This window comes from Pristis pectinata, chromosome 1 (genome assembly GCF_009764475.1).
Source record: "Pristis pectinata isolate sPriPec2 chromosome 1, sPriPec2.1.pri, whole genome shotgun sequence".
In the NCBI taxonomy this organism is placed as follows: domain Eukaryota; kingdom Metazoa; phylum Chordata; class Chondrichthyes; order Rhinopristiformes; family Pristidae; genus Pristis; species Pristis pectinata.
Window position 1 is genome coordinate 146,697,890 of NC_067405.1, and position 13,588 is coordinate 146,711,477.

Below are 13,588 nucleotides of genomic sequence, written 5' to 3' on the forward strand. Positions count from 1 at the left end.
AGAACTGCTGTTTTTATGTACAGCACACTCCATGGGTTAGGTGAAGGTTCCGTTCCTGAGAATCGCTTTGTTCAGTAAGTTTCAATAAGTCGGAAACACTGTTGGCTGAGATCACAGAAGCTGCACTGGTAGGTTAATTAGGGACAGACCAGTACACATCTTAGTTAATTTTAGATCTTAATTAGATATTAGTACAGATCTGGACTACAGATTCAAAACGTGCAGGACCACAGGACTTGTTGGACCCCAGAATGCCAGACCAGAGAGTTTCAACCTGTGATACTAATTTCAACAAAAGTGTTTAATTATTATTGATAAGAACTAGCCACCAGCAGGAGTCTTCAGTTGCTCCAAGTGAAAGCTGAGCATTTAAAGAGATTCCAATTCCTATCATACTTTGCTGCAGAGTTAAAATTACCCCCAATGTACATGTGGTGATTACTGGCTGGATACTTTCTTGAAGGTATATTCGTGTACTGTTCAAACCAAATTGTACATCTAACCCATAATGGTCTTGCTAACTGTTGTGCATTGCTAACGGCTCTGGGAACCTTAAGCATTTTTTTAAAAGTCAGTAATAACATCTTATCAATGTAAGTGAAGAGAAAAGACTCAAAGTAACTCAAACTGGTGAGTCTATAAATAGTCAGCAATTTATACCAAGCCCAAAGGTTTCCTCCTTGTGAAGAGGTCTAGAGGCAGAGCCTCCGTTACAGCAAACCTTCCCGCTCCTGCCAGCACAACAACTCAACAGAGAACACAATCCATCCTTTCCACGTGCTTCAGGGCTGGGGTTTGGGCCCAGGGCAACCACATCTTTCTCAGCTCTAACCTCCCTTCTACCTCCTCTTCCTGAAGGCCACTGGCTCTCTCCAGGGAGAGGCATCCCACAACATCAGGCACGGGAGGGGTGGAGAGCTAAGTTCCGTGTGTCAGTACCTCCAATGTTTCCAGGCTTTTCAACAGGACAACATGTCTAAACTCATTCCACCCGCTCTCAGGTATTTCAATCCCTCCGCTCCACAGAATGTTAACCGTACAGAAATAGAAAACTAAATTATTCAAATTAACGGTAATAAATAGGAGCTTCCGTACAAAAATAAACTAAAAAAAAATCAAGAAGCCTTAGGTGGTTGTTTCACTTTCCGAACAAGCAGTCCTTCAGTGCTGGGTGAGGAGTCAATGTTCCGTCCCAACCAGTGATACCACGTCCTTGTCGCGCGAGGGAGAGGAATACCGCCCACAGACCGTCTCCATCAAACGCTCAGGAAGCATTCCCACCTTCCGATTCCCACCCAGATTCCCGATTCTTGAGACTCGAGCGGGAAAGTGCTGACTTGCTTTAGAATCCCTCATCGTCCTCCATTTCAAAACCATAATCTGCAGCAGGAAAACAGAATGTTGCAGCATTCAAAAGCGAAAGTTATCTTTTATGTTATTCCCCACCCTCAGCCAGTATCGAAGCCCCCTCCGCTCTTCAAGACACTGACACTGCCCTTACAGCCCTCCCCAGCTCTACGTGTAACCCTCTCCAGCCCGTACACCCTTCTGTAACCTCCTCCAGCTCCTTCATCCCTCCCTGTCTCCTCCAGGCACAATTCAAGGTCACAGAAACAGGCCCTTCGGCCCACCGAGTCCATGCCGACCACCAACTGCCCATTCACATTAATCCTACATTAATCTCCCATTACTTTCATTCTCCCCACATTCCCATCAAATCCCCCAGATTCTACCACCCACCCACACACGAGGGACAATTTACAGTGCCCAATTAACCCACTAACCCGCACACCTTTGGGATGTGGGGGGAGGAAACCGGAGCACCCGGGGGAAACCCACATGGTCACAGGGAGAACGTGCAAACTCCACACAGACAGCGCCTGAGGTCAGGATCAAAGCCGGGTGACTGGTGCTGTGAGGCAGTGGCCCTACCAGCTGCGCCACTGTGCAGTCCCACATCACCTCTGTAGCCTCTTCCAGCCCCTACTTCCCAACCTTTTTATAACCTCCTCAGCCTGTGAAACCGCCTCGGTCTCTGTAGCCCTCTCCAGCTCCTACACCCCTCCCAATCTCTGTAGCCCTCTCCAGCTCCTACACCCCTCCCGATCTCTGTAGCCCTCTCCAGCTCCTACACCCCTCCCGATCTCTGTAGCCCTCTCCAGCTCCTACACCCCTCCCGATCTCTGTAGCCCTCTCCAGCAACTACACCCCTCCCGATCTCTGTAGCCCTCTCCAGCTCCTACACCCCTCCCGATCTCTGTAGCCCTCTCCAGCAACTACACCCCTCCCGATCTCTGTAGTCCTCTCCAGCTCCTACACCCCTCCCGATCTCTCTAAACACCTCCAGCCCCAACACACCTCACTCATAATTCCCTCCTTATTACCTGTCTGTCGAACAAGCCCTCATCTACTTCCCCTCTCGTTCTAAACTCCCTGGCTATATTTTGCCCTGGTTAATTCTTGAGGGAGATTTGACAACACCACCATTGCCACCGACTAGCTGAAGTGCACTAAGGCAGTTCTCCCTTCCTCCCTCCAGCTCCTCCTCCTCCTTCTATCTCTTCCTCATTGTATACCACGGGCCCACTCTCGACCAGCACGGCCACTGGCTGTGTTGCTTGAACGTCAGCAGGTCCCAAGTCAGGAGCTGGAGCCTGCAGGAGACACAGAAGTCATCAATAAATCATGGTTACCACACGTAGGACAACCCCAACTCTGATCAGATAATTCAGTGTGGGCACTATTTCAAGCTTCTCGTGTGTCTTGAGCCCAGGTCCTATGCTGGGCAGTGTGGTTAACTGCTGAAGTCAAGGGCTTGTTGAAGGGCAGCAGAAACCTAGACATTTTTCTGCAATATTCAGAACGAGGTGCAGTTATTACATGGCAGGGTTTGCCTTTAACTTTTACTGATTATTATTATAGACACTATAAGTCTGTCACAACAAAAGAAATGTGTGCACATCACCGGTAATGAGCAGCAGTCATTGCATGAGCAGCAATTCCCAGGACACTTACCAGGCTGTACGAAAATTAAAGTGTATTTTAATTATGATTAAAATGAAGCAATGCCGATGGAACAATTAGAGTCTTTTTCTAACTAGCTTGAAGGATTCACACACACAAAACAGTCAAACTTTTAAACCGTACTGACTTTTTGAGATGAGGAAGATCCTGGGCAGAGTGTGGGTGACAAAGTGAGAAGGATCGCAACTCGGACCCAGTGAGCTGCTTTAGACAGCGATGAATCCCACATCACTGACCCAGTGCAGACGGTCCGACACTGACCCAGTGCAGACAGTCCGACATCACTGACCCAGTGCAGACGGTCCCACACTGACCCAGTGCAGTCTGACACTGACCCAGTGCAGACAGTCCCACATCACTGACCCAGTGCAGACGGTCCCACACTGACCCAGTGCAGACAGTCCAACACTGACCCAGTGCAGACAGTCCGACATCACTGACCCAGTGCAGACAGTCTCACACACTGACCCAGTGCAGATGGTCCCACACTGACCCAGTGCAGACGGTCCGACACTGACTCAGTGCAGACGGTCCCACATTACTGACCCAGTGCAGATGGTCCAACACTGACCCAGTGCAGACGGTCCCACACTGACCCAGTGCAGATGGTCCAACAATGACCCAGTGCAGACGATCCCACATCACTGACCCAGTGCAGACGGTCCCACACTGACCCAGTGCAGACGGTCCCACACTGACCCAGTGCAGACGGTCCCACATCACTGACCCAGTGCAGACGGTCCGACACTGACCCAGTGCAGACGGTCCGACACTGTCCCAGTGCAGATGGTCCCACACTGACCCAGTGCAGACGGTCCCACACTGACCCAGTGCAGACGGTCCGACACTGACCCAGTGCAGACGGTCCGACACTGTCCCAGTGCAGACGGTCCGACACTGTCCCAGTGCAGATGGTCCCACATCACTGAACCGAGATGTGCCAATGCTCTCAGGATCCAAAGGTAAAATTAAGACAGCACATTACCTCACTGGACGCCAACTTCTTAGGAGGAACTGAAGAAATCAACGGTCGAAGCCTGGAACAGAAAGGAGGGTAATAAGTCTGGTGTGTTCAGGTAGGTGCACAGACTGAGCCAATAGATTGAGCTAATACTGCAGTACAGAGAGGCACCATGGACCTACAGCCTCACATAAAACCAAGGAAACCACCACAACGTTCAGGGTACCTTACAGTGACAGACAGCTTCAAATGCACTGAAAAACCTCTGAACAGGCAATGGTTTCGGGGGGGGGGGGGGGGCACCGAAGCACAGCTGGTAGTGCATCTGCCTCACAGCCCCAGTGACCTGGGCTCAATCCTGATCCAAGGTGTTGCCTCCAAGTTTATTTCTACTTGGGTGCTCTGGTTTCTTTCCAGATCCCAAAGATGTGCCTTTACCTCTCACTCCCTTGGTGTAGCAGCCAGCATAATCGAAGACCCCACCCACCCGGGACATTCTCTCTCCCCTTCCATCAGGCAGAAGATACAGGAGCCTGAGGGCGCGTACCACCAGGTTCAAGGACAGCTTCTATCCTACTGTGATAAGTCTATTGAACAGTTCCCTTATACGATGAGATGGACTCTTGACCTCACAATCTACCTTGTTGTGACCTTGCACCTTATTGTCTACCTGCAAGGCACTTCTCTGTAGCTGTGACACTTTACTCTGTATTCTGTTATTGTCTTTACCCTGTACTACCTCAATGCACTCTGTAATGAATTGATCTGTATGATCGGTTTGCAAGACAAGTTTTTCACTGTACCTCGGTACAAGTGACAATAATAAACCAATATCAATACCAATCGTTTATTGGTCACTGTAAATCATCCTTGGTGTAAATTGACGGCATAGAGAATTGTAGGCATTTGTGTGTTAGAATAAATTCCAGGGCTACAGAGAAATAAACAGAGAGGCATAGAATCAAAGAGCAATAGAGCACAGAAACAGGCCCTTCGGCCCAACTCGTCGATGCTGACCAACGTGACTACTTGAGCCAGTCCCATTTGCCTGAGTTTGGCCCATATCCATCTGAACTTTTCCTATCCATGTACCTGTCCAAGTGTCTTTTAAGCTTTGTAATTGTACCCATCTCTGCCACTTCCTCTGGCAGCTTGTTCCATATCTCCACCACACTCTGTGTGAAGAAGTTACCCCTTTAAATCTTTCCCCTCTCACCTTAAAACTCTACTTTTAGAGTCCCCTACTTTAGGCAAAGGACTGTGACCATCCACCTTATCTATGCCCCTCATGATTTTATAAACCTGTATAAGGTCCCCTCTACAGCCTCCTACGCCCCAGGGAATATAACCCCAGCCTAGGGAGTGGGACTGATAGGGTTGCTCTGTTGGGAGCAACACACAAAATGCTGGAGGAACTCAGCGGGTCAGGCAGCATCTATGGAAGGAAACGGATAGTTGACGTTTTGGGTCGAGACCCTTCATCTGGACTCTAGATGCTGCCTGACCTGCTGAGTTCCTCCAGCGCTTTAGTGTGTTGCTCCAGATTCCAGCATCTGTTGGGAGCTAGCATGGACCCAATGGGCCAAAAGGCCTCCTTCTGTCTTGTAATATGTAGAGTAAGGCAGAATATGTTCCAATGTATCAGAGCAAGAAGAACAATGCAGACACTTCCTTTGAAATATATTTCTCTGATGAATTGGATGAGAATTTTTAAAATCAGGGACCAAGAGTTAAATGAGGGTAGTGGGTACGCTGAGGTGGCTGAGGGAGAGACAGCGTTTATATAGGGGAGTCTTTACTGTGGACTCTGGAGATAATTGACTGGACCTGGACCTGCATTGTGAGTGGATAGAGGCAGGACAGAGTGTGGTTAAAACTTTACTTACCACCTTAGATGCAATCATAAGGAAAGTACGCCAGCGTCTTTACTTTCTTAGGAGGTTAAGGAGGTTCAGCTTGTCACTGAACACTCTAACAAACTATTGATGTACTCATGGAAGTATCCTGACCGGCTGCATCACGGTCTGGTATGACAAGTCGAATGCGCAGGAACTCAGAAGTTGCAGAGAGTGGTGGACTCAGCCCCAATACATCACGGGCACATCCCTCCCTACCATCGGGAGTATCTACAGGAGGCGCTGCCTCAAGAAGGCAACATCCATCATCAAAGACCCCCCACCATCTCGGGCCATGCCATCTTCTCGCAGCAACCATCGGGCAGGAGGTACAGAAGCCTGAAGTCCCACACCACCAGGTTCAGGAACAGCTACTTCCCTTCAACTATTTGGTTCTTGAACTAGCCGGCAAAACCCTAATCACTACCTCAGTATAGCAACATGATGACCACATTGCACTAAAATGGACAGGTTTTTTTTGCTCTAATTGTGTTCTTTCTTGTAAAAATTATGTAAAATTTATGTTTTTCTTGTGAATGCTGCTTATCTGATGCTCTGTGCCTGTGATGCTGCTGTGGGTAAGTTTTTCATTGCACCTGTGCACACGTGGACTTGTGCATCTGACAATAAACTCGACTTTGACTTTACCCAAGGTCGGGCAGTCTCAACACCAGTCACTGCCCAAGCTTACAGAGGAATACAGAACATTTGGATGAGTCTCCCTCAGCAGGGTAAAGCTGGGTCACCCCGTCCGTCTCTGCAGGAGAGACCCAAATGGAGACAGGTTTTATAGATGTGAGTGGCAGCTCATGTTCACGCAGTGTCGGAGGAATTACAGAGTGAAGGGACCCGAGGGACAGCAGCTCCTAATTAACTCACTTAGGAAATGATCTGTGCTTAATGAGGGGGACTGATCCGTGCTGCTGTGAGGAAGGCCAGCACAAGCTGGCACACCGGCTGACACAGACTGAGTGATTGGAGCGCTCTGGCTTCCTTGCAACTGTGACGCTCTGGTATAATTAATTTCAAGGTTACAAGAAAGGCCTGTAGCCGATCATTTAACTGTGTGGCTGCTCAGTACTGTTGGATTCGACTGTTTTAATTAGCTTTTTAACATGTATAGTGTTTAATACACCTCAAGTGGCTGCACAAGGAATGGCCGCTTGCTAGATTATTGGTTCGTCCATCAGGTGAATATGTGATTTCTTCATTGGTTGGTTTGGCCACAGGTATCTAATAGGTTTCCTGAGTGGACTATTGTTAGCTAAAGAGCATCTCTTATCTCAGGTATAAAGGTGTCGCTTTCGTTAATCTCTCTCGTTGCTCTTCCTCCCCCCCGGTCTGAGCTTCCTTTTGTTCCTTTTGTCTCATGTTCTCTGTGACTCTTTCTTTGTTTTAAACTTTTCCAATAAAGCAATAAAACTTGTGAAGCACCAAGTTGTTTTCACTCATTCCTGGACTCCTGAAAGAACTTGTGGATTTGAAAATAACTGGATCCGACAGTACTTTGCAGTTTCTGACTTAAATAGTAATTGATTTCTATGTAGGTAGACTGGACTGCCCCATATCCCCTCAAATATAACACGGTCCAGACCCACAGTGCTTGGCTGAGCACTTGTGCTGGTGATGTTTGGTGGGACAGTGTAGAGAGACCACCTCTCTGACTAACTTCTGCCCAGGGACTATGTGACAGGACAGTGTAGAGGGAGCTTCATTCTGTGTCTGACCCCGGGAGTGTGTGATGGGACGGTGTAGAGGGAGCTTCACTCTGCGTCTGACCCCGGGAGTGTGTGATCGGAACAGTGTAGAGGAGCTTCACCCCTGTGTCTGACCCGGGAGTGTGTGATGGGACGGTGCGGAGGGAGCTTCACCCTAGTGTCTGACCCCGGCAGTGTGTGATGGGACGGTGTAGTAGGGAGCTTCACTATAGTATGACCTCAGGATGTGTGTGATGGGACGGTGCGGAGGGAGCTTCACCCCTGTGTCTGACCCCAGGAGTGTGTGATGGGACAGTGTAGAGGGAGCTTCACTCTGTGTCTGACCCCGGGAGTGTGTGATGGGATGGTGTGGAGGGAACTTCACCCTGTGTCTGACCCCAGGAGTGTGTAATGGGACAGTGTAGAGGGAGCTTCACTCTGTGTCTGACCCTGGGAGAAATATACATCGTATGTTTTACTGTATGATTCCAAATATCAAGTGCAGTGTGTGCAGGGATATACGTGCCTGACTGAAGACCGAACTGTGATTATTCCTGAAATCCTGCTAACTCCCTGTGAATATAAACAGCTAAAATGCTGGTGATTTGGGGGGTGGTAGTGGTTACCTGTTTCTTAACGATCTCAGTCACGTGTCTGGCAACAAAGTGAAACTGGCCGAGTTTATGGATCATGCAATGCGCACGCCAGTCCAAGCCATATCATTGCACAGCTGCATTCAGTAAGGCCCTGCACCTGTCCAGACAACAGACGCAGAGCGCTAACTGGGTCTGTCTCATGCAAAGGGAAGGGGAACCACAGAAGAACTTGAGTCAGAGGAAGAGACTACAGGAAGGGGTGAGTAAGCAGGAGAGGTGGGCCAAGAGTGATTAAGACATGGCTCAGAAATGACCTGTAGTGACCTGCCAGGCTATTCAACTGTATGAACACCAGAACTGCCCTGATCATACCTCACATCACATAAACCACTTGGAGGAGCAGCAGGAACTGGACAAAGAGGAATTTTGCAGAGTGTGGGAAACAAGTGGCGGGAAACAAGGTGAAAATAACATCGTGGGCGAGGATTGCCGGACTGCATGCCCTGTTTCGGGGCATGAGCCGACTACTGATGATCTTATCCATGCACTTATTGTGTCCAGACATTCCCATGCTCCCTTTGGCTGTCTTCCTTATCTGTCTATACCTCTCGTTGTCTTGGTGTAGCAGCCAGCGTAATCAAAGACCCCGCCCACCCGGGTCATTCTCTCTTCTCTCCTCTCCCATCGGGCAGAAGATACATGAGCCTTGAGGGCACGTACCACCAGGTTCAAGGACAGCTTCTATCCCACTGTGATAAGACTATTGAACGGTTCCTTTATACGATGAGATGGACTATGACCTCATGATCTACCTTGTTGTGACCTTGCACCTTATTGCACTGCACTTCCTCTGTAGCTGTGACACTTTACTCTGTACTGTTATTGGTTTTACCTGTACTACATCAATGCACTCTGTACTAACCCAATGTAACTGCACTGTGTAATGAATTGATCTGTATGAACAGTATGCAGGACAAGTTTTTCACTGTACCTCGGTACAAGTGACAATAATAAACCAATACCAATATCAATACCAATACATCCCTGTAACCTCTGCCAGCCCGACCACTCTCCAAGAACCCCACTTTGCTCACTAGCTTCATTCCTCCTTCCCCCACTCCACCTCACCAATGGCAGCCAAGCCTGCAGCTGTCGAGACTGTAAGCTTAAGAATTCCCTCCCCACCCCTCTGATGCTTAAAACCCTGTCAGACCAAGATTCATCTATTCGAAAATCACTTGCAGGGCTTGGTGTCAAATTCTGTCTGACAGCACTTCTGTAAATCACATCGGGATGTTTTCCTAAGCTAAGGCTTCCTTGTAAATGCAGGAATGTTGCTGCTGGGATCATCTACGATTCTAAGCTTCATCTATTCTGTGGCTCTCTTGTGAAATGAGTTACTAGGAGAAATCTGGCACCTGTTTAAAACATCCCAGCATAATTGAGTGGTCCCATTTGTTGCAAACACATTACTGGCTACCCACTGTGCACCAGCACAATGTGCATCACACAGAAAGAGTGCACTTTGCACCTACAATGAGGTCACTTCCATGATTATTCAATACCGATGGCACTCCCTCTCACCATTCAAGGGGAACCAGCTGGACTCAATGACAATTACAACTCAGTGTTTCAGATGTAATAAAATGTTCCAAAGAGCATTATCAAACAAAATCTCTCATCAAACCACACAGGAGATATTCAAAGAGAACGAAGGCTTGGTCACGGAAGTAATTTTATGGAAGAAGATAGAACAGTGGGACCTAGGAGTACAAGTACATGGTTCGCTGAAAGCAGTGTCACAGGTAGACAGGGCGGTGAAGAAGGCATTTGGCACGCTGGCCTTCATCAGTCAGGGCATTGAGTATAGCATTTGGGATGTTATGTTGCAGTTGTACGAGATGTTGGTGAGGCTGCACTTGGAATATTGTGTAGTTTAAGTTGGAAGGAATAAGAGGGATGTCAGAGGTAGGTTTTTTACACAGGGGGTGGTGGGTACGTGGAACGCACTGCCGGCAGAGGTTGTGGGAGCAGATGCATTTAAGAGACTCTTAGATAGCCACACGAACGATAGAAAAATGGAGGGCTATGTGGGAGGAAGGGTTAGATAGATCTTGGAGCAGGATAAAATGTCGGCACAACATCGTGGGCTGAAGGGCCTGTACTGTGCTGTAATGTTCTTTGAAAGAGTGCAAAGAATACTTACGAGAATGTTGCCAGGAATCCAGGGCCTGAGTTATAGGGAGAGGTTGGCCAGGCTGGGTCTCTACTCCTTGGAGCGGAGGAGACTAAGGGGTGACCTTATAGGGGTGTGTACAATCATGAGGGGCATGGATAGGGTGAATGCACACAGTCTTTTTCCCAGGGAATGGGAATCAAGAACTAGAAGGCATGAGTTTAAGTTGAGAAGGGAAAGATTTAAAAGGGACCTGAGGGGCAAGTCCTTCACACAGAGGGTGGTGGGTATATGGAACAAGCTGTCAGAGAAAGTGGTAGGTACAATAACAGCATTTAAAAGCTATTTGGACGGGTCCATGGATAGAAAAAGTTTAGAGAGATATGGGCCAAATGCAGGCAAATGGGACTAGCTTAGATGGGCGTCTTGGTCAGCATGGACAAGTTGGGCCGAAGGGCCTGTTTCCGTGTTGTATGACTCTATGACAAGAGGGTTCAGAGACGAAGTTCAGTCCAGGCAGCAGGCAGCTGAAGGTACAGCTCAGTGATGGTGGAGCGACTAATATAGGGGACATAGAGGGGGCTAGAATTGGGGTAGACTGGAAATCTCAGAGGGCTGTAGGACTGGAGAGACTACAGAGACAGGGAGGGTGAGACCATGGAGGGAAGTGAAAACCAGGAAGAGAACTTTAAACGTGAGCCATGATAACACCAAAAGCAAAAATATCCTCTGCCCAAACATCTTCAGCTGCTGCATCAAGGACCTTCCCACTGCCATTCGGTTAAGAAATGGAGATATTCTCTGAGGACTGCAGAGTACTCAGTTCCTTTCATAGTTCCTCAGAGTGGAGCAGCCTGTGACTACACCCCGAGGGTCAACACAAAATTCAGCCTTCAGCTAGTGGTGGCAAGTGACCTTCGCATCATGCAAGTGTCAGACAATGACGGCCTCAACGAAAGTCACTGACACCATTTGCACTTTTGAATGCCTTTAGCGTCAATTAGTGTCCCAATACGCATTCCAGAGGCACCAGACAAAAGCAGGTAATCTATTATGAAGGAGGTAACAGGAGGACATTTAGAAAATCATAAAAGTCAACATGGTAAAATTGGTTTATTATTGTCATGTGTACCGAGGTACAGTGAAAAACTTGTCCTGCATTCCGTTCATGCAGGCCATTTCATCACATCAGTGCATTGAGGTAGTACAAGGGAAAACAATAACAGAATGCAGAATAAAGTGTAACAGTTACAGAGAAAGTGCAGTGCAGGCAGACAATAAGGTGCAAGGCCATAACGAGGTAGATTGTGAGGTCAAGAGTCCATCTTATCGTAGTAGGGAACTGTTCAATAGTCTCATAACAGCAGGATAGAAGCTGTCCTGGAGCCTGGTGCTCCATGCTTTCAGGCTTTTGTATCTTCTGCCGGATGGAAGAGGGGAGAAGAGAGAATATCTGGAGTGGGTGGGGTCTTTGATTATGATGGCTGCTTTACTGAGGCAGTAGGAAGTGTACATGGAGGGGAGGCTGGTTTCTGTGATGTGCTGTTATGAAAGGGAAATAGTGTTTGACAGATTTGTTCCTTGAAGATGTAACAGGCTGGATAAAGGGGAACCAGTAGATGTAGTGTATCTAGATTTCCAGAAGACATTTTATAAGGTGCCATATCAAAGAATATTGCAGAAGGAGTTGGGGGTAACACCTTGGCATGGATAGAGGAGTGGAAAATGAATAGAAAACAGAGAGTTGAGATAAATGGGTCAGTTTAGGATTGGCAATCAGTAGTTGGTGCAGTTCCACGAGGGCCTGAACTATCTACAATCTATATTAATGACTGGGATGAACGGTCTGAATGTAGTCAAACTTCCTGATAATACCAAGCGAGGTGGGTTCACAAGCTGTGAGGCAGACACAACATGCCTGCAAAGGGATATAGTAGATCAAGTGAGTGGGCATGAAGCTGGCAGAAATGTAATGTGAGAAAATGTGAGGTGATTCACTTTAGAGTCAGAATCAGATTTATTATCGCTGAATTACATGGTGAAATGTGTTGTTTTGTGGCAGCAGTACAGTGCAAAGACAAAAATTATTATAAATTACAAAAATAAATAAATAGTGCAAAATAAAGGAATAATGAAGTAGTTCATGGACGGTTCCGAATATGACCTCGTTACTCCTTTAGAAGAAAGAATAAAAAGGCAAATTATTATTCAAGCAGTGTGAGACTACAAACTGCTGCAGTAGAAGGAGATCAGGAGGTCCTCGTGCGTGGAACATAAGAAGCTAGCACGCAGGGTACAGCAAGTAATTAGAAAGGCTAATGGAATTTGGTCCTTTAATGTAAGGGGGATGGGATATGAAAGTGGGGAAGTTCTAATGCAGCCTTACAGAGCTGTGGTGAGAGTTCGCCTGGTGTACTGTGTATGGTTTTGGTCTGTGTATTTAAATAAAGATATACTTGCATTTAAGGCGCGGTTGAGAAGGTAACAAGGTTGATTCCTGGGATGAAGAGGTTGATGCATGAAGAAGGGTTGAGAAGGCTGGACATGGATTCATTGGAAGTATGAGAGGTGACCTGACTGAAATATAGAAGATTCTCAGGGAATAAAAATAGAAAATGCTGGAAGCACTCAGCAGGTCAAACAGCATCAGAAGGGGAATAAAGTTCCTCAAGTCAAGGTCAATGTGGATGCTGAGAGGGTGACTCCCCTAATGAGGTTGTCTGGAACTCGGGGACATGGTTTCAGCATAAGGGGTCACCCACTTCACTTGGGGATAAGGAGGAATGTTTTCTCTCAGAGGATCGTGAACCTTTAGAGTTCTCTACTCCAGAGAGAAGAGGCGATAGAGTCATTGTATATATTTAAGGCAGCAACTGACGAGCGTTGAGGTGTGAGGGAGGCAATGGATATGGGAGGAGAGTGGGAAAGTGGTGCTGAGGCTAATATTGGGCCAGCCATGATCTTATTGGTATTGGTATTGGTTTATTATTGTCACTTGTACCGAGGTACAGTGAAAAACTTGTCTTGCAAAGTGATCATCGAGGTCAATTCATGAAACAGTGCAGTTACATTGGGTTAGTACAGAGTGCATTGATGTAGTACAGGTAAAAACAATAACAGTACAGAGTAAAGTGTCACAGCTACAGAGAAAGTGCAGTGCAATAAGGTGCAAGGTCACAACAAGATAGATCGTGAGGTCAGAGTCCATCTCATTGTATACGGGAACTGTTCGATAGTCT

The 13,588-nt window shown here is 47.4% G+C and overlaps 1 protein-coding gene across 1 annotated transcript in view; it reads right to left on the reverse strand.

Annotated features, from left to right (window-relative positions):
- Positions 1-389: 389 nt before the first annotated feature.
- The window catches only part of brf1b (BRF1 RNA polymerase III transcription initiation factor subunit b), a 414,814-nt gene continuing 401,615 nt past the window's right edge, over positions 390-13,588 (reverse strand). The window contains exons 16-18 of the mRNA XM_052012381.1: positions 4,010-4,061; positions 2,485-2,654; positions 390-1,380 (exon numbers count right to left, since the gene is read on the reverse strand). Of these exons, the coding sequence (XP_051868341.1) occupies positions 2,511-2,654; positions 4,010-4,061 (196 nt within the window). The 3' untranslated portion in view covers positions 390-1,380; positions 2,485-2,510. The remainder of the gene's footprint in view (positions 1,381-2,484; positions 2,655-4,009; positions 4,062-13,588) is intronic.